Raw genomic sequence first — 26976 nt, 5'->3', positions numbered from 1 at the left:
TACCCTAGGGAAGTCGTAAAATAACTCATATTTTGCATGAATGTGAACTATCACCAGAGCCGGCGCCAGAACGAATCTGTCAGACGGGCCTTTGATTTCCATAGGCGGGCACATTTTTTTTCACAGGACCTCCTGTGTGTGCTTGTGTGTTCACAATTTTTTTTTATGAGTAAAGACCATAGGCAGCTCATGAGTTTCAAGTTCGGGGAAGCTTATATCATTTCAACTGATCTGAGAGACAGTTATGATCATTTTTTATATGAGCCTTCTAGTGGAACAGTTTAATTTCAACAATAACGTTTTTGTTTCTCAAAAACATTGTCACGAGGTTAATCATAAAAAACGTAAGTAAAATTATAAAAATGTAAAAGTTCAAATTAAACTAAGGCGAGAGCACCAGTCTCAGCTCTGCTACATGGAGCACCACCCGGTGGTGCATTGGAGGCTAAAGACATGAGCGCATAGAACTCAGAGATAGCCTATAGGCCAATGCAGCAGTAGGCCTATAACTTCCACGTCAACTAAGTAAAATACATAGGCCTAAAGCCGAAAACTAAAAACAGCAGAAAATATCCTGATGAAAATTCTGCTTCTTTCAATCACATTAATCTCTATACTCTGCCTCCCTTTCTATGTGTCTTGACTTGAGCTATTGAAGTGCAACATTGTATCAACTAGCCTATTCCAGGCCCTCTGAGTTTCCTGCGCCAGTGAGCTTGAGACAGACAGCTGCTTTTTATGACGTTTCCAGTAGATACTATATATGAAATCATCAGATCATGATATTTTGCTCTTTCACACCAAAGTCTGGTGATTATTGAGGCCGGGAGTGTTGGAATACTTTTCATGATATTGCTTTCAAATGGAATGGATGTTTAAAAAAACAGACTGACTTAGTGTGAGGTGAAGAAAAAATTACTGAAAAGCTCAGCTTATTAGTGGTGGACGTGGTGAGTTAAGACAATCAGAAATCAGACATTGCCAAATGGGCACTATTCTACATGAACTTGTTTCTCACAAGTGTAGCAGGTTGTAGACTTTGCAAACAACGTTTCCACTCCAAGAATGAGAACGGTAAATAACCGTAATCAATATATGCATTAACAGAAATTAATGTAATCAAATGATTGGGGAATAATGGTACATTTACTAGACCTACTGGTGACATATGTAATGGGGAACTGTTAAACAAAAAAACGATCAAATGGTAAACAATTCACATAATGAAACAATGAATGTGCAAGAATTGTCAGGAGACCACTGAGCGCATTCTGGAAAGCTGAGTGCGTGCATTCTGGAGAGAGACATGCCATATCTTCGCCACACATCCCTCCCCTCCTTCTTGTTGCAACATTTTAAAAATATATTCAGACATCATCTTCACACATATTTTAGATGCTTTTCACTGACAGCTGCAATTCAAATCAGCTAAACACATTGCAATTCACGCTGCCAAAATGTGCAGGATTCCCAAATAACATTAGGCTTACACACTTGTGATTTGAAATAATCCACAACAAAGAAATGTAAACAAGCTAATGATCCTCTGTGGCCAAGTCATGCTCTCATAAATTATTCAGACAGTAGTAAATATATCATTTTGGCAAAAAACATAAATTGACTATAGGGGAAGCCATTATCTTAACAGTGCACTGTGCACCTGCCAACTTTCCTTTCCAATTCGCAAGAGTCTGAAATCAGAGATCTGTATATAATGACGAGAGGCTCTTGTTTCCGCCCCAACAATGGGAATCGTTGTCCCAAGCCAGGCAGGCGACAAGCTTAGGTCTGCATATTATGCCCATGGAAACGCATTGGGCTTATTCTGGACAGATTTTGGCGAGAGTGAGCCCTCTTGCATCGCCTCTTCCGTTCTGCTGAAACTCTCTCACAGGACAGAGCATCCGAGTGAGCGAAACAGCGCACCTCTGTCTTCCTATATGTAACCCATGTATCTGATGCTGTTTGGCTAGAAATAGTATGACATGCCATACTCTTTTGGTCCATACAGAATCAGATACATGGTCTACGCATTCTGAGACAGAAGGGCACTGTTTCGCTCGCTCGGATGCTTTATCTGACATTGAAGCGTATTTCTGTCGGCGCGCCTCTTGGTCAAATAAATTATCAATATTTCAATATGTTATTTGGATGGGCAAGGAGGTACGGCAGGGTGGGCCAGGCCCCCTAAGGGCTGCCCATAATGCCGGCCCTGACTATCACTTTAAGTTGGGAACATTTATGACAAATAGATGTCACTAACCGTAGACATAGAAGACAGACGACCACCCTGAGTACTGGACTAGCACTCCAGCCAGTGGCATGGCTATCACGGCTCCTGCATAGGACCCTGAGATACAGAGGCAGACACACTCAAACATGAGGGAGACCAAAAGGTCATTCATATGGAAATCAACAGCATTAAACACATTGCTGTGGAACTAGAACTATGATCTTGAGCAAACACAGCATGATTATTAATTATTATAATGGTCAAAATAGTCACAGTAGATGAGGAAATGGTTCTAGTCATGTAGAAAACATCAGTTTTACAAGAAGAATTATGGAGAAATACGTCATCACAATAAGTTATATTAATTGTAGTCGAAACTTTGTCCCTTTGTAGTGTCCAGACAAAGACGGGAGACAGAGAGGATGACAGAAAAGAAAGATGACCTCACCACAAAAGGCTGTTGTGGCCAATCGACTTCTTTCAAGAGGCGGGGCCCATTTTGCCCAGATGCCATGGCATGCTGGGTATGAAACACCCTATGAGAGAAAGAGTTACATTAGGAGAACAACAACTTTTTATATTTGCAGTTGTACTGAAAGGTTGCTGACAGCTGTTTTCTCTATGGTGGACTGGCCATGTGTCATACTTGACGAGAATGTTTTCTTTCTCATATGAAAAGTTGATCTCCTAAAATCAATGACATAACTTCCTGGTGTAACTCTTTCTCTCATAGGGTGTTTCAGGTGAAATGCATTTTACATTTTAGAAAGAAAATATTCCAGTCAAGAATGACACATGGCCGGGCAGTGGCCAGTTCACCATAGAGAAAACAATCCGTTGTCAGCATAGTGCAAGTGTGAACTCTGATGTATGCTAGGGGAAGCCATTGGATGTAGCCAAGCACCTCCACGAGTCCTTGACATATCCTGACAAGGATAACGCATCCAATGTGAGTTCGTGCTGCCGATGGGATCAACATATTCAGGCATGAGGTGGCCACTATGGCAAAACCAAAGACTCTGCGTGATAGAGGGGAAAAGAATCAGATATCTACCTGCAGTAATAGTTATTGAAATAGTCACATTTTTTACATACAAGTAAAAGCAGCTGACCTGTTGGCTGCAAATTTTTGACAGATGAATCCCCCGGGTATTTGGGTTACTATGTATCCCCAGAAAAATGACCCATGGATCATTCCGACCGTTTCTGGTTCCCAGTTGAACTGAGCTTTCTGTGGAGAGAGTGAGAAAAACGAAAGAAGAGTTCAAAGCAAAGAAAGGTGAGGAAAAGATTTTCTGGGATGGTGGGAAAAAATAATTTAGATAGCTAAAGTAAGTGACCGTAACTATCACCCTTCTACAGTAATCATGAATCGAAGTCTTAATTCAATAAAAGACAAAGCCAATAAGGTAAAGGAGGTAAAGCCAAAGCAACCTGATTGGTCCAACTCTGACCCTTTGAGCGCATACTGACAATAGGGATTCATTCTCCCCTCACTGGTTACCAACAAGTCACACATATCACTCATGGAAACAAAGGTGCTACCTAGAACCATAAAGATGTCTTTGGCTTGTCCCTGTAAGAGAACCATTTTCGGTTTCAGGTAGAATGTTTTCACTCAACAAAGCACCCTCAACAACCCTTGTTTCAGACATAAAGAGTTATTTAGATGGAAAAGATTCCACATAGAACCCTACCTGTCCTGAAATAACCCTTTTAGAACCCTTTGTTCTAAGACAATATCTCTGACTCACCACAAGAATCGGCTTGTCGCCCTTGTAGATGGTTTGGTTGTTGACCATGCTGACGATGGCAACGCCCAAGTTGCATCGGATACCGAAGGAGATGCAGAAGCCCAGGCCGGAGAGGATGGCGATGATGTAGCGTCGGGGCAGGCCGAAACAGGTGCAGTCCACCACGGGCATCTCCTTCTCCTCCACGATAACTGCCTGACCCTCATCGGTGAGCTCGATTGTCTCGCCATTTTCCTGCCGCTTCTCTAGGATTCTGAGAATGAAAAGGAGAGGATATATTATATATGATATATAAAATCAGCAAAATAAGAATGTCCCCTTTTAAGGACATTATCTTTCAAAAATTATTCGTAAAATCCAAAAAACTTCACAGATCTTCATTGTAAAGGGTTTAAACACTGTTTCCCATGCTTGTTCAATGTACCATAAATAATTAATGACCATGCACCTGTGGAACGGGGTTTAAGACACTAACAGCTTACAGACGGTAGGCAATTAAGGTCACGGTAATGAAAACTTAGGACACCAAAGAGGACTTTCTACTGAAAAACACCAAAAGAAAGATGCCCAGTGTCCCTGCTCATCTGCGTGAACGTGCCTTAGGCATACTGCAAGGAGGCATGAGGACTGCAGATGTGGCCAGGGAAATAAATTGCAATGTCTGTACTGTGAGACGCCTAGGACAGCGCTACAGCGAGGACAGCAGATTGTCCTCGCTGTGGCAGACCACGTGTAACAACACCTGCACAGAATCGGTACATCCGAACATCGCACCTGCGGGACAGGTACAGGATGGCAACAACTGCCTGAGTTACACCAGGAAAGCACAATCCCTCCATCAGTGCTCAGACTATTGCGGACAGAGGTTGGACTGTTGTAAGGAAGGTCCTCACCAGATATCACCAGAAACAACGTCGCCTATGGGCACAAACCCACCGTTGCTGGACCAGACAGGACCGGCAAAAAGTGCTCTTCACTGAAGAGTGGTGGTTTTGTTGGTCAGATTCGTGTTTATCGTCGAAGGAATGAGAGTTACACTGAGGCCTGTACTCTGGAGCAGGATCGATGTGGAGGGTCCGTCACGGTCTGGGTGTGTCACAGCATCATCGGACTGAGCTTGTTGTCAATGCAGGCAATCTCAACGCTGTGTGTTACAGGGAAGATATCCTACTCCCTCATGTGGTACCCTTTCTGCAGGCTCATCCTGACATGACCCTCCAGCATGACAATGCCACCAGCCATACTTCTCGTTCTGTGCATGATTTCCTGCAAGACAGGAATGTCAGTGTTCTACCTGTTGGATCAGAGAGTGAGGGCTAGGGCCATTCCCCCAGAAATGTCCGGGAACTTGCAGGTGCCTTGGTGGAAGAGTGGAGTAACATCTCAAAGCAAGAACTGGAAAATCTGGTGCAGTCCAAGAGGAGATGCACTGCAGTACTTAATGCAGCTGGTGGCCACACAAGATACTGACTGTTACTTTTGATTTTGACCCCCCTTTATTCAGGCATACAATATTCCATTTCTGTTTGTCACATGTCTGTGGAACTTGTTCCGTTTATATCTCAGTAGTTGAATCTTATGTTCATACAAATATTTACACGTTAAGTTGGCTGAAAATAAACACAGTTGACAGCGAGAGGACGTTTCTTTTTTTGCTTATATATAGAGTTGGCTTAGGACTTGTATAGACACCGCCTTTAACATACAGACGTTAAAGGTGGTGCAAAGACTGGTCCTTTGTAGCTCAGTCAGTAGAACACGGCACTTGTAACGCCAGAGGAGTGGGTTTGATTCCAGGGACCACCCATATGTTAAATACAGTGCCTTGCGAAAGTATTCGGCCCCCTTGAACTTTGCGACCTTTTGCCACATTTCAGGCTTCAAACATAAAGATATAAAACTGTATTTTTTTGTGAAGAATCAACAACAAGTGGGACACAATCATGAAGTGGAACGACATTTATTGGATATTTCAAACTTTTTTAACAAATCAAAAACTGAAAAATTGGGCGTGCAAAATTATTCAGCCCCCTTAAGTTAATACTTTGTATCGCCACCTTTTGCTGCGATTACAGCTGTAATTCGCTTGGGGTATGTCTCTATCAGTTTTGCACATCGAGAGACTGAAATGTTTTCCCATTCCTCCTTGCAAAACAGCTCGAGCTCAGTGAGGTTGGATGGAGAGCATTTGTGAACAGCAGTTTTCAGTTCTTTCCACAGATTCTCGATTGGATTCAGGTCTGGACTTTGACTTGGCCATTCTAACACCTGGATATGTTTATTTTTGAACCATTCCATTGTAGATTTTGCTTTATGTTTTGGATCATTGTCTTGTTGGAAGACAAATCTCCGTCCCAGTCTCAGGTCTTTTGCAGACTCCATCAGGTTTTCTTCCAGAATGGTCATGTATTTGGCTCCATCCATCTTCCCATCAATTTTAACCATCTTCCCTGTCCCTGCTGAAGAAAAGCAGGCCCAAACCATGATGCTGCCACCACCATGTTTGACAGTGGGGATGGTGTGTTCAGCTGTGTTGCTTTTACGCCAAACATAACGTTTTGCATTGTTGCCAAAAAGTTCAATTTTGGTTTCATCTGACCAGAGCACCTTCGTCCACATGTTTGGTGTGTCTCCCAAGTGGCTTGTGGCAAACTTTAAACAACACTTTTTATGGATATCTTTAAGAAATGGCTTTCTTCTTGCCACTCTTCCATAAAGGCCAGATTTGTGCAATATACGACTGATTGTTGTCCTATGGACAGAGTCTCCCACCTCAGCTGTAGATCTCTGCAGTTCATCCAGAGTGATCATGGGCCTCTTGGCTGCATCTCTGATCAGTCTTCTCCTTGTATGAGCTGAAAGTTTAGAGGGACGGCCAGGTCTTGGTAGATTTGCAGTGGTCTGATACTCCTTCCATTTCAATATTATCGCTTGCACAGTGCTCCTTGGGATGTTTAAAGCTTGGGAAATCTTTTTGTATCCAAATCCGGCTTTAAACTTCTTCACAACAGTATCTCGGACCTGCCTGGTGTGTTCCTTGTTCTTCATGATGCTCTCTGTGCTTTTGACGGACCTCTGAGACTATCACAGTGCAGGTGCATTTATACGGAGACTTGATTACACACAGGTGGATTGTATTTATCATCATTAGTCATTTAGGTCAACATATTGGATCATTCAGAGATCCTCACTGAACTTCTGGAGAGAGTTTGCTGCACTGAAAGTAAAGGGGCTGAATAATTTTGCACGCCCAATTTTTCAGTTTTTGATTTGTTAAAAAAGTTTGAAATATCCAATAAATGTCGTTCCACTTCATGATTGTGTCCCACTTGTTGTTGATTCTTCACAAAAAATACAGTTGTATATCTTTATGTTTGAAGCCTGAAATGTGGCAAAAGGTCGCAAAGTTCAAGGGGGCCGAATACTTTCGCAAGGCACTGTATATGCGCTCATGATGACGTGACTAAGTCGCTTGGATAAAAGTGTCTGCTAAATGGCACATGGCAGTAGGTAGCCTAACGGATAAGTGCATATTGGGCTAGTAACTGAAAGGTTGCTGGTTTGAATCCCCGAACCGACTTGGTGAAAAATCTGTCAATGCTGCAGCGACTTTCTTCCATGCAGCCACAAAAGCATTAGTGAGGACAGGTACTGATGTTGGGTGAATAGGTATGGCATAGCTTCACCCCAAAGGTGTCCAATATGGTTGAGGTCAGGGCTCTGTCCAGGCCAGTCAAGTTAAGTTCTTCCACAACAATCTCGACAAATCATTTCTATATGGACCTCGCTTTGTGCATGTGGGCATTGCTGAAACAGGAAAAGGACTTCCCCAAACTGTTGCCACAAAATCAAAAGCACACAATCATCCAGATTATCATTGTATGCTGTAGCGTTAAGATTTCCCTTCACTGGAATTAAGGAACCTAGCCAGAACCATGAAACTAGCCCCAGACCATTTTTTCTCCTCCACCAAACTTTACAGTTGGCACTATGAATTGGAGTAGCGTCTCCTGGCATCCACCAAACCAAGATCCGTTAGTCGGACTGCCAGATGGTGAAGCGCGATTCATTACTCCAGAGAACGCATTTCCACCTTTCCATAGTCCAATGGCGCGAGCTTTACACCACTCCAGCCGACGCTTGGCATTACGCATGGTGATATTGTGTGCGGCTGTGCTGCCATGGAAACCCATCTCATGAAACTCCAGACGAACAGTTCTTGTGCTGATGTTGCTTCCAGTGATAGTTGGAACTTGGTAGTGAGTGTTGCAACTTAGGACAGACGATTTTTATGTGATACTTGTCACGCCCTGACCTTAGAGAGCCTTTTTATTTCTCTATTTGGTTATGTCAGGGTGTGATGTGGGGTTTTTGTTTTCTATGTTTCTTTATTTCTATGTTTTGGCCGGGTATGGATCTCAATCAGAGACAGCTGTCTATCGTTGTCTCTGATTGGGAATCATACTTGGGTAGCCCTTTTTCCCTCCTTTCGGTGTGGGTAGTTAACTTTGTTTGTGGCACTAATGCCCTGATTGTTCACGGTTGTTTCTTTCGTTTGTTGTTTTGTTGGCGACATTTTAAAAGAAAAGAAAATGTACGCTGACCACGCTGCACCTTGGTCCACTTCTTTTGACTGCCGTGACAGCGCATCAGCGGTCCAGTTCTGTGAGCTTGTGCAGCCTACCACTTCGCGGATGAGCCGTTGTTGCTCCTAGACATCTCCACTTCACAATAACAGCACTTACATTTGAACAGGGCAGAAATTGACTAAGTAACTTGTTGGAAAGGTGGCATCCTTTGACGGTGCCACGTTGAAAGTCACTGAGCTCTTCAGTACGGGCCATTCTACTGCCAATGTTTGTCAGCAACGGGTGTGAATGAAATGGCCAAATCCATTAATTTGAAGGAGTGTCCACATACTTGTGTCTCAATTGTATATGTTCTTGTAAGTACCAGTCAGCAATGCAGGTTTGTGTGTGGGTCTTCCATGCATTAATTATGTATTTTGCATGGTATTAAACTTACATGAGATTGTATTCATTGCTAATGTATTTGAATTGCTATGCTTGACATCTACAACCCAAACAGACTCTTCCAAGACAGACATTCCTTCCTGTAAACCTCAAAACAATGTCAACCACCTCGGTACACTTCAATGTCACCTTGGTCAAGCCCCGGCCAGCAGTGAGTTATTTTTTTCGAATAGTTTTTTTTGCTGACATTACCAATCTGACAGGCCTCGGCAGGTAGGCTGTCATACAGTAGAACTAAAACCGTACGGTGAAAACAGCACTTGTCTCTATGGAACATCTCTGACCGAATCTCTTCACCTCGCTCTCTTCCTGCTCTCTCCCGACCTATCCAGCTCACTGAGCAAACATGCTAACGACCTGCGCCAGCCTCCAGTCTAGGAAACATCAAATATGTATTCAGCTGAGGCACATCATCCATTAAGCATGAGATCAGCTCGGCCCCAATGTGAGGCTGTGCTGAGTTCACAGACCATACTTTATTCCTCTGCTGCAAGGCCAATGGATATGGTGGTTTGTGGGGAAGACTTAGGTTTCACATGCCCTTGCTTTATTTCCTGTTTGGGCATATGTTTTTAATGCTCAAGTGATTAGGGGGGGAAGGAGAGACAATCATATCATCTTTGCTTTGGAAGTAAAGATTTCACATTGGTTTAGAACAGACGAGGAGGCGGAAGAATACAAAACTGTCAATCAGTCAGTGTTGAAGCCAGTATTGTTTGAACTGCAAAGTTTACCGTTTCTCGTCCAAGGAATAAGACTATTGGTCTTGCATAGTTATTCGCTAGTTGGGCCTAGTCCTTGGGAATGGTAACAAATGGGTACTCCTTTGAACCATACTGTGCTGTGTTATAATTATTTTTCCCACAGACCTTTTCATCCCTCCAAAATCGAACTATTGTCATTTTACAGACATCAGAAACAATAGAGTATGAGGTGGTATGAGGAAACTGCTAATTAAGATACAAAAGTTTCACAAGAACCAGGGAAAGGTGATGCTTAGATGGGATTATAAACCAATATAATCCCTGAAAGCACAAGGTGTTTTTCACCCCATCAACATTCAAGGCCATTTTACAAGGTGACTTGCTATGTGGAGGCTAGAGAATGATAAGAAAGTAAAATCAACACATTTGAATTACGCCTACACTTTTGACAGCAAACTGTATACCTTATTTGGCATCCAACTACAGTTTGCTTCCAACTACAATTTACAAACTGCATTGTGGCAAGTCAAAAACTGCTGTGGTATCCAGAAACTATGTGCACCAATACGTGACAAAGCAATATCCACAAAATGGGTGCCACTACGATGCCCATACCAAAAACAGTTCACACAAGCAATGGCTCCAGCATTCTCTGACATTAAGTATTAATGACTTTCGCTGAGGATGAATTATTAATACCGCTTCGTACTATTTCTGTATTTGTGCGCCTCTCTTTCCCTCTATTCTTCCTGTCCCTCGTTCATCTTTCGAGTTTCGTCTCAGTCCCTGGCTTTCATCGTCAATTCCCTCTCTTCTCACATCGTCACACCCATCTTGCACCACTGTTCTTTGAACACCAACCCCCCTTTCTGCGTCCTGAGAAGTATCTTTCCGTCTGAACAGGATTGCATATGAAAGTGCACATCTGTACTGGCGACACAATGTCCTTCTGATAACCGTCAGGTGTTTATGAAATGTGTTGAAAGTGAAAGGTGCTCAACACTGTTGCCTTGCAAACAGCTGAAAACGGGCTAGGAGCCAACTGTCCCATGGTAATGACAGAAAATATATGCCAGCATTCACTTGATATCATTGCAGCAGATACTTTGAAATGTTATTATTTTCATGTATTTCGTCCTCTGTCTTTAAGAGAGTTTTAACTCGGGTTCTTTTTCCTCCATGTCTCAACTTTCGGGTTGGCTTTGTCTGACCCTGAGACGTATATCCCTTTTAATCCTTAGCGCTTTACCAACCCCTCGTTTTCACTCTAAGTAACGTCACACAAACAGACAGACTGACGCATACTTGTGTAGTAAATGTGGAAGTCTGTCTGCACAATACTCAGACATATTACAGTGTAGCAAATTAAATAGAGGTCAGTGACCCTTAATCCTTGCTCATTGGCTTGTCAAATGAGTATAGTGGGTTCTCCCTCCAACATAATCTCTTAATTCTTTCGTCAAGGACATAGGTGTGAGAACAGTTCAGCAGTGCAGTTCACAGTTCAATCAACAGGTGAAGATTATTGATTGAAGAATAAATTGGACATGAGGAATAGGACTGGATCTGGGAAGCAATACCACCTGAATATGATACTTTTGACACAGACTGTCTTGAACAATTACATAACTTAGGTCTCATCAGAATAAAGAGATGGAGGTTGCAGACTAGTCAACACACAAAGGAATAGTTGAGAGAATGATAAATGGCTACCATAGGAAAACCTTTCAACACAGAGTGAAAAGTCAGCTAAGGGCACTGGAACTCTCTTGAATAATACAATAACCAAACGCCAAATTCTCTAAACTCTCCACACACTGGACTGGACCAAAATGAGCGTTAGAAACATGAATAAATGTTGTACTTGGATTACAAAAAGCTCTAAATTTAGACTGGTGACTGATATTTTGTTGAAATGTCATGACATGTCATTATGAATATGATGGCGGCAGGTAGCCTAGCGGTTAGACCATTGGGCCAGTAACTGAAAGGTCACTAGTTTGAATCCCTGAGCTGACAAGGTGACAAATCTGCCGATGTGCCCTTGATCAAGGCACTTAACCCTAATTGCACCAGGGTCACCGTTGATAATTGCTGAACCCGGCCACGACCCCCTGAAACACCCTTGGAGAGTGGGGAGTTGGGATATGAAAATAAATATATAATTATATATAAAAAAAAAACATTTCCAATTCAAACATGCATATTAAACCACTTGTACAGGTGTGAAATAGGACAAAAATAAACACCCCCAAATTATAATAATACATTTTAAATGCGTCACACGGTCAAAAACAGTGGCTACATGTGTAAATAAGACACTATACCGCAGACAAGTTCACGTGTGGTGAATTTCTCCAGTTTTATCATGTAGGCAAAGGGCCCAACCATAAGAATATGAATCGCATTCAACTAAATTTGTTTTTGTTATGACCTCAACGCATGACCAAACAGCTGGATCGAAATATCTACTCCCTGTTTTAGGGACATTGCCTTTCCAGAGTATCTGAAAAATCTGATTGCAGTTAAGGATAAGTAATTATGCAACTGTTTATAACATGTTTACACAAGTCATTTGTTATTGTGAGTTATGAGGGCCCGAGCACAATCATCGCAACAATAAGTTATTAATCATTAAACAACAAGTGTCAGTGTTGGTTATTCATCTGACAGATATCAAAGAAGTTAAGGAAGAGGAGCATATTAAAAGGCCCAGTACAGTCAAAAATGTGATTTCCTGTGTTTTATACACTCACTGGACAGTTTATTAGGTACACCCATCTCATACCGGATCAGACCCCCTTTTGTCTCCAGAAAAGCCTGACTTCTTCGGGGCATTCTACAAAGTGCCACAGGAAACGTTCCACAGGGATGTCGGTCCATGCTGACGCGACTGTAATACGCAGTTGCTGCAGATTAGACGGCGGTGCATTTATGCCATCAACAGCTCGTGCCATCTCATCCCAAAGATGCACTATTAGGCTGAGGTCTGGGGGACTGTGCAGGCCCCTCAAGTAAACTGTCAAGTGTTGGTGATCGCAGGCCCACTGCTTCTTCTTGGTTTTAGCTGCAAAGAGTGGAACCCGGTGTGATCGTCTGCTGCAATAGCAATCCGTGACAAGGATCGAGGAGTTGTGCGCTGCGAAATGTTGTACTGCGCCGTTATTGATGTTTGTGGGCCGCTTGTTAGCTTGCACGATTCTTGACATTCTCCTTCAAAGAGCTGTTTTTGCCCACTGGACTGCCGCTGACTATGCTTTTTGTTTGTCGCACCCCAGTATGACAAAAATACAATTTGATTTGACGGTTGTGAAAAAAAAGCCCAGAAGGGTGGCAAGTTTCGGAAATAGTGGCTCCGGCGTGCCTGGCACCGACGATCATACCCTGCTCAAAGTCACTTACGTCACTCGTGTTGCCCATTCTAACGTTCAATCAAAGAGTGACTGAATGTCGAGATACCTGTCTTATATAGCAAGCCACGGCCATGTGAATCTCTGTCTGTAGGTGTAATCCATTTGTGAACAGGGTGGTGTACCTAATAAACTGTCCGGTGAGAGTATATTCCCACACTATAAGGTTGGGATACTACTGAAAAATTGTGAAAATGATAATACCTTTTTAGTTGAAGACCTCTTTGAAAAGACCGCCTGAAAGGGGTCCTGGGTGTCAGTGGTGTAAGGCACTGCAACCCCAGTGCTAAAGGAGTCCCTACAGACCATGGTTCGTTCCCAGGCTGTATCACAACCGGCCGTGATTGGGAGCCCCATAGGGTGGCGCACAATTGGCCCAGTGACGTCCGGGTTAGAAGAGGGTTTGGCTAGGGGCTCATTTCGCTTTACTTGGCTCATCGCGCTCTAGCGTTTCCTAGTGGCGGGCGAGACGCCTGCAGGCTGACCACAGTCATCAGGTGAACGTGTTTCCTACTACACGTTGGTGCGGTTGGCATCCGGGTTAAGCGGGCGGGTGTTAAGAAGCGCAGTTTGGCGGGTCTTGTTTCGGAGGACGCATGACTTTCTCTACCTTCGCCTCCCGAGCCCTTTGGGGAGTTGCAGCGATGAGACAAGATCGAAATTCGGGTTTTAAAAAGCCCTGAAATTTCAGCCTGTTTTCGTGGGAAGGAATTTTGTCCTGCCTGCTGCCATCACCTGGTGGAAAAATAATTAATAGACCTATAAGAGAGTTCCAGACCTCTATGAAGAAAAACGGGCCTAACTATTTACATGTCATATACGGCTAAATGTCACAACAATTCACACAACATAGGGTCGTAACAGCAGCCACAAACCAAGGTACCATATTACGCACTGGGGAACACCTCAGCGCACGCATGTGATAGGGAAGTGAAGGTTTGGTAACTATCGCGTAGGTACAGTAAGGTACAGTAATCCCTGCCTTTGGGGGAGGGGAGCAGATGATGACGAGTTATTAAACCGTAGACCGGGAGAACCTGGAGAGGTAGGCTACCTACAGAGAGAGCGAGAGAGAGGTGTATAGGGATTTACGTGGGCCGACAGCTTGGAGGGGGGAGAGGGCTATTTCGGGAGAGGATTTATGTGTTCAGACGCTTCTTCAAATCCCGAGAGAAAGGAGATCGCGAACTATTTGCGCTCCGATATCCATCAATGTTTCTGCAGATTAATCACCCATTTTTTTGCATCGTGGCCGCACCAAATAAACGTTATGTTCCCTTATTAAAGTATAAATGTCTTCCACATTTCTTGAGCAGAATAGCCAGCACTTGCTCTCTCAAGTGGCCACACACTGTATCTCATTAGGCAAATGAGATGCTGATCTAACTTTCACTGCTTTTACAAAGTGCCAATATTTAGTTGACCAGCTGGCCTGGACACGTCTTTTTCTATGCAAAAGAATGTTCAACTAAAGCGCATAGCCTACAAAGATCAGTTCTTATCATGTAGTTATCCCCCCGCCCAATAATGATTTTACTGTAGGCTAGGTAAAATATGAACCAAGCATGAACATCAGACAGAGATACTTCTCTTGGATATACACATTTTGATGCCACCTCCTAATTTTTTAAACATGTAGAGCAATGTAGGTATATTTACAACAGAGTCTTTTCCCCTTTATCAACATGTTAATATACATTAATTATGGCCTGATTATAAATTATTCGTACACCATTTAGTGTGGCTTACCTTTGTAAACAATGGATGCTGTTAACACTCATCGTAGCATCGCTAATAAATTCATTGTTCAGGTGTTATAATAATAAATTGACAATGAAAAATGTCAGATGGGCCCCATTTGATTTCTAAAGCAAAAAAAAAAGTTTTATTTCTATGAGAAAGAGGCATAACAAACATAAAATAGTCTAGCACCGCATCACTGCCTATAGAGAACAAATGGACAGTTTTGATGTCCACATTTTCTCCCACAGAAAACATTAATTCACTCTACGCCTTCAGTAAATCATTTCAGTTAGGCTACTTATAGACTTTAGAATGACCGGAACGGCAACTGTCTCAAGTTCTCTGGTAAAGAAAGGACGAGGACAGCATTCCGAGGTGGGCCTGCCTACACGTCAATTTATAGGGCCTGAATTTAGTTAATCTAGGTATCCATGACACAGAGCACACGCTACGATAACATAGTGGAAATCAAATATTTTAAAATCAAAACAACCATAACCCACCCACTCCTTTACAATTGCAATTTACCATACAATTGAATTAAAGCAGCCTACATGTAAAAAAAAACAACAACATCACATTCACTGGGATCAAAGGAATTTCTGAACATGCATTTATGTATGTAGCCTATATCTTCCATGTCTTATTTGAAGTAAGATATCATAACGACGGTTTTACTAAATTGACTGTTCTATTGATAAGGGTTTTGGGCATGTGGATTTTAGGTGTCAAGGCCCATCTGTTCGTTTTTTAAACAAAAGTTCGGATAAAAGTCATAGCCTACTTTATGTCTTATAAACATAAATAGCCCTAGGCTAATATTGAATAGGCCTATATATTTGTTTAAACTTTTATAAACTTAGTGCCGGGATGACAAGTGGGTAGGTAGCCTAATACTGTCACAAACAAGACCTTGATCTGGATTGCGTGCGCTACGCGAACAAGGTATAGTTTAGGCTACACAACTTTAACAAATACACCGCACAGAAAATGTAAGCTATGAAGCTGTTGTTTTAACTTACTTGTGTAATTTACCAAGGGTCTTGCCCGCGACGATCTTAAACCTATCTGGTCGGATCTCCATCCTCCCGGCTCCAAGCTCCGACCGATTTGCTTCCCGCGCGCACTCCCGCTTGAGCGCGTAGCTCTCTTCCCTATCACCTTCTCCCTCCGCCCTTAACCTTTCACTCACACACCATTAAATCTCGCTTTCCTTTCTCAACCAGCTGGTCCACACCGTTTTTACGCACAGAGTTATGAACACAGACATCCACACCCTCCTAATGCCCTCTGATTATTCTAGTCTAAATCAAACCAAAGTGAGCCGCAAGTAAATATTCAAGAAAAAAGCACTAACAGTTCCCATGCCCACATTTCCCAAAATTGAGATTAGACAATAGCCTACGTTGTTTTAGCAGTGCTTTAGCAAGTTAAAAATAATTTATAAAACAAATCCAAATGTGTATCTCGAATGAACGGTCGGCCGCTGTCTGGCTGCGAGTGTCGCTATCCATGGTGCTGAAACCAGATTACTGCCCCCAACGCTAATCTGCCCGATTGTGTAGCGAGGTATGGTGTCACTTCCTTTCCTGCAGCCCGGTGTGTTAAGTAGCCTGGCTATTCTTGTACCACACAAACACTGAATGAAGGGCATTAGATTAGTCTATTCTGGCAAACATGTACTGGAGAAACAAGTCATTTAGGGCCAGAGTGGTCCCCAGAGATTGGAAGCATAACCAATATCTTTAGTTAAAGCTCACCATAATAACTGTACATCCACAAACATGGATGTGCTCTGATCTCGCCACATTATGAGTACTATTGGCTACTATTTCAGGCTGTTGATTTTATTGATGAGAGTCTTATTCCAATCCCTGCCATCACTGAAGTTTTCATCATAAAATCACCCTACTGTATCACCAGTGTTCTAGCACCTACTGGCCTGAATATGACATGGCATGTGATCTACTACTCATCTACCATAGTACTGCCAAAAAAAAAAAATTCAGTTGTTGAATTTGTCAATTTCCAAAAACCACAGGATCACAGGAAATGCACAGTGAGAGTCCATTTTATTATGAGTTCAACAGCACCAACTTCAGTTAATTTAGCTAAGAGAAAAAACTTTGTTCTTAATGATCAGGTTAATATGTCTCCAGTCACTGGTGATAAGTACCTCATTTCAGACAAAGCTTCTCTCCAGATCTCTAACAGATATGGTCCTGAGAGGGTAAGAGGCGAGGAAGAGGGGAAGGTAGGGCACAGCGGAGGGAGGAGGGGACAGCCTGGGCGGTACAGAGATGGTGGAGGGTGTGTTAGAGATGAAAGATCCATTACCAGATCCCCGCACCTCTCCCTTTCTGTCCATTGCACCGACGGAACCGTGGAAGAAAACAGGAGGTGCCTCTGGGAGGTCAAGGGTCAACTCTTTGGCGAGAGAAGGTAAGAACCAGAAAAAGAGACGGACAGAGAAAAAGTCAACAGTAAGAGGGATCACAAGTGCAGTAATTTCTATATAGTTTGCAATGGTTCCAAAACTAGCCCAACATTTTTTAGTGTAAAATGATCTATTAGTATTGAAAAGGAGTTTGTTCTATTACCAGAGTCATCGTGGAGCTGGGTGTGCAGGTACTGGTGCTTGGTGTAAAACTGCATGTAGATGCAGTAGACCATGCCCATCAGCGCCACGATTCCCAGGGCAGCAGCTATGAACAGGCCCAGTTTGGCGTTGTCGTGGCCCACATTCGCATCTGATGGGAAACAGTGACACATTGTTACCCATCTCTGAATATCATATCAAAACAAGTAAAAGTGAATTCTTTGTATATTCATACATCCCTTCATACACCAGCCTTTCAGATGGACTATAACCCACCCTCAAACTGTACTACGTACAGTATTGTTTGTGAACAAAAGCCACAACATAAGTAGCCCAGAACTACAAATAAACAACAAATTAACCCCACCCCTTCCGCTCTCTCCATTTCTCCCAACAGCTGCCCGTCAGTGATTTCTTTCCCCTCTAACGTGAATTCAACATTTGTCTCTCCCAGACCCTGCATCTATGAACATTTCCCCGTTGTGACTCTCACTCACACATTTGTTTTGAAGTGATCTCGGTCTCCTCTTTACTCTTCAGCACATCCTGGATGTGTGCTGCTGCAGGAGCCAGTTGTGGTAGTACTCCAGGGGCAGGTTGAGGCTGGGTATTGATAAACTCCTCTGACTTGTGTGTGCTCTGGGACCAGCTCACTGGGAGGACCAGACAGAGACACATGGCCACCAGGCAGGCCATGAGGGCATCCATACTAGCAGGTTCACCTTAAAAAAAAAGAGGACTTCTTTGGAGATCAGAACTGAAATTACTTCCATGTTGCTACTTTATCACACTCTGAGTGCACACAGTTTAAAATGTATCCCTTTCATCGTTGAGTTCTACATTAGGATATTTACAGTAGTCACAGAGAAGCTCCTGTAATTACTGTTCTTATTATGAGCATCCAACTACCACACAGATCAAAAGACAATGTTTTGTTGCAACATTTGCCTTTTGGCTCCACAAGCATTTCGCTACACCTACAATAACATCTGCTAAATATGTGTATGCGACCAATACAATGCCAGGTCTTGAAATACGCGGTTTAAGCTTAGTAATCACAATTGACTATTTATTTAAATTCTCATGCATTTCCATGTATATTTAGGTTGTTACTCTCCCATTCAATTATATATTTAGATATACAAATCAGATATAGGAATATGTACATTACCAGTTCTTTAGCTGGTTTGGTAGCCACTCCCGTCTGCCAGGTGTGATCACTCAGCTGTTCTTTCCCTTCTCTCGCTTTATCTGTACCCTCGGATTCCGCTCCCAGTGTCCCTTGATGATTGACAAAACTGCATCCAAGACAACTACTGTCCCCAGCCACCCATATATCCAAACAGAGAATACACACACATACAGTATGAAAGGGACATGCGATGCATAAATACATACAGTGAATTCGGAAAGTATTCAGACACCCTTGACTTTTCCCACATTTTCTTACAGCCTTATTCTAAAATGGATAAACACAATTCCTCAATCTACACACAATAACCCATAATGATGAAGCAAAAACTGTTTAGAATTTTTTTCACATTTATAAAAATAATAATAATCTGAAATACCTTATTTACATAAGTATTCAGACCCTTTTCTATGAAACTCGAAACTGAGCGCAGGCGCATCCTGTTTCCATTGATCATCCTTGAGATGTTTCTACAACTTGGACTCCACCTGTGATAAATTCAAATGATTTGACAAGGCACACACGTGTATATAATGTCCCAAAGTCGACAGTGCATGTCAGAGCAAAAACCAAGCCATGAGGTCGAAGAATTTATCTGTAGCGCTCCGAGAAAGGATTGCACAGATCTGGGGAAGGGTACCAAAATATTTCTGCAGCATTGAAGGTCCCCAAGAACACAATGGCCTCCATCATTCTTAAAAGGAAGAACCACCGTGGCTCTTCCTAGAGCTGACCCCCGGCAAATCTGAGCAATCGGGGGAGATGGGCCTTGGTCAGGGAGGTGATCAACAACCTGATGGTCACTCTGACAAAGATCCAGAGTTCCTCTGTGGAGATGGGAGAACCTTCCAGAAGGACAACCAGGCCTTTATGGTAGTGGCCAGACGGAAGCCACTCCTCAGTAAAAGGTACGACAGCCCACTTGGAGTTTGCCAAAAGGCACCTAAAGGACTCTCAAACCATGAAAAACAAGATTCTCTGGTCTGATGAAACCAACATTGAACTCTTTGACCTGAATGCCAAGCATCACATCACGGAAGAAACCTGGCACCATCGGTGAAGCAATGTGGTGGCAGCATCATGCTGTGGGGATGTTTTTCAGCAGCAGGGACTGGGAGACTAGTCAGGATTGAGGGAAAGATGAATGGAGCAAAGTACAGAGAGATCCTTGATGAAAACCTGATCCAGAGCGCTCAGAGCTTCAGACTGGGGTGAAGGTTCACATTTCAACAGGACAATGACCCTAAGCACACAGCCAAGACAATGCAGGAGTGTCTTCGGGACAAGTCTCTGAATGTCCTTGAGTGGTCGAGCCAGAGGCCGCACTTGAACCCGATCGAACATCTCTGGAGAGACCTGAAAATAGCTGCGCAGCGACGCTCCCCATCCAACCTGACAGAGCTTGAGAGGATCTACAGAGAAGGGGAGAAACTCCCCAAATACAGGTGTGCCAAGCTTGTAGCGTCATATCCAAGAAAGGCTATAATCGCTGCCAAAAGGTGCTTCAACTGAAGTACTGAGTAAACGGTCTGAATACTTAAGTAAATGTGATTTTTAAATATTTGTATACATTTTAAAAATGTTCTAAAAAACAGTTTTTTTATTTGTCATTATGGGGTATTGTGTGTAGATTGATGAGGGGAAAAACTATTTAATCCATTTTAGAATAAGGCTGTAACAAAATGTGGAAAAAGTCAAAGGGTCTGAATACTTTTCAAATGCACGGTATATGGTCGTATATCAACCATGGTGAGGCCGCCTCCTTACCGTTTCTCTGTTCCAGGCGGTGTAGGTGGGCCGTTTGAAGCACATCCTCAGCAGGCTAGCTCCCAGCAGCCCCAGCATGGCCAGCAGACACAAGTACTTCCACAGGTACTTATACATCACAGGCGCCAGTGCAGCATCTTCTCTATGTGTCATCAAGAAACCTGGACATTCAGATACACAAGACAATGATCAGTGACAATGGGGAACAAACACAGCAAGTCGACCTGAAGGATCGATGCTGTGAATCACTGTTTGTAACCTAAATTTGCATTAATCCAAAAGTATGACTATTTCTTCATCAATGTAAAATTCCTCTTTCGGGAAAGAAGTTGTCATCTCATTTCTGAGGGACATCCTGTGATTTATGTGGTCAGTGTAGTTAATAGGTTCTTACCGGTCAGCGCCGTATACCCAGGACACGCTGAAACACTCAAACACCACCACGACGATGAGGGGCAGGGTTGCGGAGTAGTCGTCAAACATCATTGCAAAGTAGTTCCCACAGCGCTGCGCGAACAGCACGCCAATCAGAAAGCCGATGATGCAGCTAATCACTGGGGAAGGGAGAGAACATTACAGACCCCACACAGATACACTTGGCATATTTAGTAAAGAGGAGTGAGGACTAACACTCAGACCCCATTTTATAACACTTCTATATGAATAAGCCTTCAAATGTTTATACAAATGAATAGTTTCATCCAATGGTTCCCAAACTTAGGGTCAGAAACCCAAGATGAGACCTGATAGAAAAAGGGGCTTGTGAGCAAAAACATGGACACAGACACCATCTCTCTCTCTCTCTTTACCTGTGAGCTTGGTCTTGTGGCGCTTCAGCACTTTGAAGTTGTTGGTGAGGGGTGTGAGGATGCCCTCCAAGGTGCCGAACATGGTGCTGAGGCCCAGGTTGAGCTGCATGAGGAAGAACAAGGCCGACCAGAAGGGACAGCCCGGGAACAGAGTCATGGCCTATGTGAAAGCTATGAATGCCAGCCCTGTGCCCTCCACACCCTGAAAGAGAGGGACAAGGAGAAAGGGAAGGGGACATTTACATGTATCATGATATAGCTCAACAGATCCTAACCATCTTAACATATTTAAATTTGAGCAATAAACCTGCTAAAATTACATTACTAATTTACGAGGAGTGGGTGGAAGAGCATACTCTAGGCTGCAAGGCTGGTTGGTTTGCAAATAAACAGGGTAAAGCTGTAACAAAGAATACAGAGTTGAGATGCAGTAAAAGAAAAGTGCAATATCAACCATTTACCTTGTTCACCTCCTCCTCTAGGCTGCAGTCGGTGAGGTTGCCAGGGACCTTGGCTCCGTGAGCCGTGAACCAATCCCTGTAGGCTCCAGTGGTACCGGACTGGGGTCAGAGATGTTAAACCTGGGTAGCAGGTCCCGGTCTAGGGGCAACATGGAAAACTGCTCAGACAGCTTCTCCAAGTTACTGAGAGAGGGGAGTGTGGAGAACAACCAGTAAGTTTATTATGTACTCGCTACGACCGAGTATTTTTTTTTAATGACCGAGTAGATATGCATGTAGATATATAATAATATCTAACTAAACATAACACCAGAAACAGTCCCCGAACACAAGGCATTTCAATATAGCCCCTTTTCATCCCAACACACACACACACACACACACACACACAAAGAGATCAAAAACAATACCCTTTCCCCGCCCAAACACACACCGCGTCACGCAGTGCATGGCGACTTCCCTGATGCGGAAGCCCAGCACGGCGAACACCACCAGCGAGGCGAGGACAGAGGTGAGGAAGTTGATGGTGGAAACTGTCAGGGCGTCACGGTGGCAGTTGGTACTGGGTTGTAGGAGGAATAGGCCATGACTGAGCCAAAGCCCAGGCCAAGAGCAAAGAAGACCTGTGTGGCCACCTGGCGCCATACCTACACCTCACCCCAGATCTCCAGCTGGATTGGGAGGAGAGAGAGAAGGGGGGGGGGGGGGGGGTCAGTGGCTAGACACTGGCACAGTGCACTGAATCCTACCATGATAGATACAGTATCTAGGCCTAGTGCATTATTGATCGCAAGGAGTTTGCAAGGAGTAATTCTGAACCACATACCTCTTTAGAACAATCAGGATCACACAGTTAAAAAAATACAACAAAAGGGTTTGTTTATCAGTGTGTGTGCTTAAGCAGTCCCAGTATTAGGCTGTATGTAGTAGTATTTGCCAGGTTATCATATGCCTCCCCCTCTCCCCTTATAATTGTCATTCATCCAAGCAGTGTGCTGGGTGGGTGATGGTGACACCTTGGGGTAGAACATGTACTTGATGCCCTCTGTAGCCCCATCCAGCATCAGCCCTCTGATGAGGAAACACAGCAGCACCACATAGGGGAAGATCGAGGAAAAATACGTCACCTTGGATGAGAGGAGGAGGAGGGGTAACACGTTTATTGATTAGAATGTCTTAAAATCTCCATCGAGTTAGTCGACCAAGAGTCTGATTACATATGCTATGTCATTTTGATGGTCGTTCTCCATTTAGAGAACATCTTTAAAAGAGAAGGGATTTAAACAGGCTTCTGTGAAGTTAGGGTCAGTTTAATGGCAGTGGGATAACTCCACACAGGCCTATGACCGCACTGGAATTTACGCTTCTACACCCCCAGCTTCAGTGATTAAATTAGTTAATCTGTAATTGTGTGTCATGCTTAGGCGGGTTGACTCAAATTCCAGTAAGGCTATACGTGCAGACCAAACAGTAATGCTTAAGCAGAACACTCAGTACCTTGCCAGAAGACTTGACGCCTTTGAACATGCCCATGCAGACGATAGTCCAGGCGGCAAGCAGGCAGCAGGTGATGACGGGGATGAACTCGCCCATCTCATTGATGGAGTCGGTAACGTCTAGAGCCTTCCGTAACCAGAAGTAGGTGGTGGGACTACTGGGACTTCCTCCACTGAGATTAAAGACAAAGACAATGGTCAGGTTCACATCAGGCTTCTATTGTGTTTGTATTTGGACAACATTATTGAAAATGTTAGGCAATGAATGAGTGATGGTTGTGTTAGGTTCTAATCTTTAATAAATAACTCACAGACACTAGAGAAGCTTAACCAAGTTCAATTCTTCCCAAAGGGTTGTTACAGCTGTAATTCAGACACAGACATGGCTTCCCCCACTTTGGGTGGTGTCTCCTCCTTATCGCTAAACATTGCATTATTCTTGCTAAGCAGGGAACGAATTGATATGAGCCTTCAACAGTATCTTATCAGTACTGTCACATGCGATTGTTTTCCCTGCACTCAGCTCCTCCCAAACTTCATTATGGCACCCCTCATGTCTCTTATGTAACTCATGTTCCTTTACTTCTGAGTATAACAATGTTCAAAGTTTACCCCAGAATCCAACAGTAGACTATAGGCCGCCCTGCTCAAAAGTAGTGCACTATATAGGGAGGCACATCAGACACAGCTGATGCGTCGTGGCCATGGGAGTGTTCACTTACCAGTTGTGTTACCATGTTCAGGACACTCTTCCCAAGGTAAAGGGTACTGGAAAGAGTTCCCTAAGTAGAACAGGCTCCAGCCGATGATCACACTGTAGTAGAGAGCAACAAAGAAACACACCTGAAAGGAGAAGAGCTTAGATCAAATCCCATTTTAAATTGGTGACTTTAAAACAGAGTTGAATGGCTGTGATAGAAGTAAACTGAGGATGGATCAACAACATTGTAGAAAATCCTTAATTTCACTTAATGTTTACAATTAATCATATTGGAAATACAACAAAAAACCTTCATATCAATCATACATTTTCAGAATCTGTTGCTTGGGTCAACTTAATTATTATTTTTTTTATGTTGGTTTAATCTTAATTCACTGAAAAACAATGCAAGGAAACCTGTACAGAATAACAATATTACAAAACATGAATGTGTGGCAAAGGTATTAACTTTAAGTCCTGAAAACAAAGCGTTATGTTTGGGGCAAATCCAACAACACATCACGGAGTACCACTCTTCATATCTTCAAGCATGGTGGTGGCTGCATAATGTTATGGGTAAGTTTGTCATCGGCAAGGACTGGGGAGTTTATAATAAAAATGAAAAAATGAAGAAATAAAGCTAAGCACAGGCAAAATCCTAGAGGAAAACCTGCTTCAGTCTGCTGTCTGCTAACAGACACTGGGAGACAAATTCACCTTAGGCAGGACAATAACCTCAAACACAAGGCCAAATATGCACTGGAGTTGCTTACCAAGACGACATTGAATGTTTCTGAGTGGCCTAGTTACAGCTTTGAGTTAAATCAGCTTGAAATCTATGGCAAGACTTGATAAATAGCTGTCTAGCAAATTATCACAACCCATTTGAACTGAGCTTGAATCATTTTTTAAATAATAATTGCAAACATTGCACAATCCAAGTGTGCAAAGCTCTTAGAGACTTACCCAGAAAGACTCACAGCTGTAATCGCGGCCAAAAGGTGATTCTAACTAGAGGTCGACCGATTATGATTTTTCAACGCCGATACCGATTATTGGATGACCAAAGTTCCTTGCTCAGAACATGATAACAAATGAAAGCTGGTGGTTCTTTTTAACACGAGTCTTCAATATTCCCAGGTAAGAAGTTTTAGGTTGTAGTTATTATAGGACTACTTCTCTCTATACCATTTGTATGCCATATACCTTTGACTATTGGATGTTTTTATAGGCACTATAGTATTGCCAGCCTAATCTCGGGAGTTGATAGGCTTGAAGTCATAAACAGCGCTGTGCTTCAAGCATTGCGAAAAGCTGCTGGCAAACGCATTGAATGAATGCTTACGAGCCTGCTGCTACCTACCACCGCTCAGTCAGACTGCTCTATCAAATATTAAATCATAGACTTAATTATAATGTAATAAACACTCAGAAATACGAGCCGTATGTCATTAAATATGGTAAAATCCAGAAACTTTATTTTTTTCAGTGAAATACAGAACTGTTCCGTATTTTATCGAACGGGTGGCAACCCTAAGTCTAAATATTGCTGTTACATTGCACAACCTTCAATGTTATGTCATAATTATGTACAATTCTGGCAAATTAATGATGGTCTTTGTTAGGAAGAAATGGTCTTCACACAGTTCGCAACGAGCCAGGCGTCCCAAACTGCTGCATATACCCTGACTCTGCTTACACAAAGGAAGTGACACAATTTCAGGCACCGCCTGCAACGCAGGACAAGCTAGTTAAACTGGCAATATCATCAACCATGTGTAGTTAACTAGTGATTATGTTAAGATTGATTGTTTTTTACAAGATAAGTTTAATGCTAGCTAGCAACTTACCATGGCTCCTTGCTGCCTGCACTCGCATAACAGGTGGTCAGTCTGCCACGCAGTCTCCTCATGGATTGCAATATAAATCGACCATAATCAGCGTCCAAAAATGCTGATTACCGATTGTTATGAGAACTTGAAATCGGCCCTAAATAAATCGTCCATTCCGATTAATCAGTCGACCTCTAATTCTAACATGTTTTGACTCAGGGGGTTGAATACTTAAGTATATATTTTTTTCATTAATTTGTTAGAATTCTTCCACTTTGACAGTAGAGTATTTTGTGTAGATTGGTTTTATTTGTAAATTGTAAACATTTTAATCCCACTTTCTAAAAACAAATTGTGGAAAAAGGGGTGTGAACATTGTATAGTTGTTAACTAACATGAATTGGACAGACAAGTGTAGGGCACGAGACGCAACTGAAATTTTGCTGGTCGGGAGACGAAGAGGGTGGAGGAGCCTTGAATTGAAGCGCTGGGTATCTAATGACATTATCTGAATTAGGCCCAGAGAATTATACCTACGGAGGAGCGGCTTCTATGGAGGAACTTTGAATGTCTTTGAACTTCCGAGAGTTGGATTAACGTTGGACCAGAGCTAGCTAGCTAACAAGCTTGTATGTGCAGAGCGGCACCAGAATTCAAATAAAAACACGCCTTAACTTTAGGAATTAATAAATCCAATGTGAAACATTATAGCTATAGTATCCTTAACTGGCATCGAAAAAGTTAATCCATTCTTTTCTAATTAAAAATCTTGCGCCGTAACTTTTTAATCATGTTTGTTACGTCAGTAGGCTACAGTAGCCTATGCTTCGGATGTGGAGGGGCAGGTAGCCTACACACACACTGGTAAAGATTATCAGCTGGCAGGCAGACACTCATAACCCCTTTCATATGACAACATTTTTCCCGCAATGTTTTTGGCACCTTTTCTTTATATGTGAAAGGTATTGCCAGTACAAAAGCCAAAACGTTTATTCCCGCCAAACAACCTACTAATAATTTCCTAGTAATACAATTCTGCCAACGGTTTATGAAATGTAGCCGTAATGCCGAGGTGGTATTGACACACACTACGCTCTTAAACTCAATGGTTGCTAGGCAGCGCTCATTAACCATCATCATTAACCATCACCGTTCTAAACTTTGCAAGGCATGTCACTTCCCCCATCCCTTCGTATAGCCCACCACTAAGCATGCACTGTTTTCTTAACCACAACTGAATCGA

General features: G+C 42.9%; 2 protein-coding genes and 1 pseudogene across 2 annotated transcripts in view; all 3 read right to left on the bottom strand.

Annotated features, from left to right (window-relative positions):
- LOC110498846 (vesicular glutamate transporter 1-like) overlaps positions 1-16418 on the bottom strand; it is a 28197-nt gene extending 11779 nt beyond the window's left edge. The window contains exons 1-6 of the mRNA XM_021575504.2: positions 15900-16418; positions 3988-4240; positions 3346-3464; positions 3138-3252; positions 2682-2769; positions 2264-2350 (exon numbers count right to left, since the gene is read on the bottom strand). Coding sequence (XP_021431179.2) covers positions 2264-2350; positions 2682-2769; positions 3138-3252; positions 3346-3464; positions 3988-4240; positions 15900-15961 — 724 coding nt within the window. The 5' untranslated portion in view covers positions 15962-16418. The remainder of the gene's footprint in view (positions 1-2263; positions 2351-2681; positions 2770-3137; positions 3253-3345; positions 3465-3987; positions 4241-15899) is intronic.
- Positions 16419-16938: 520 nt separating this feature from the next.
- LOC110499580 lies at positions 16939-18774 on the bottom strand. The gene is made up of 4 exons (XM_021576714.2): positions 18648-18774; positions 17974-18198; positions 17478-17627; positions 16939-17304 (listed from the first exon to the last, which is right to left on the bottom strand). Exons 2-4 carry the CDS (start codon positions 18182-18184, stop codon positions 17060-17062), a joined length of 606 nt encoding a protein of 201 aa, XP_021432389.1. The 5' UTR covers positions 18185-18198; positions 18648-18774; the 3' UTR covers positions 16939-17059.
- Positions 18775-20408: 1634 nt separating this feature from the next.
- LOC110498727 lies at positions 20409-24217 on the bottom strand (annotated as a pseudogene).
- Positions 24218-26976: the final 2759 nt, after the last annotated feature.

This window comes from Oncorhynchus mykiss, chromosome 20 (assembly GCF_013265735.2).
Source record: "Oncorhynchus mykiss isolate Arlee chromosome 20, USDA_OmykA_1.1, whole genome shotgun sequence".
NCBI classification, from domain to species: Eukaryota; Metazoa; Chordata; class Actinopteri; order Salmoniformes; family Salmonidae; genus Oncorhynchus; species Oncorhynchus mykiss.
The sequence above is the reverse complement of the archived record's forward strand: the minus strand, read 5'-3'. Positions and strand labels throughout refer to the sequence as shown.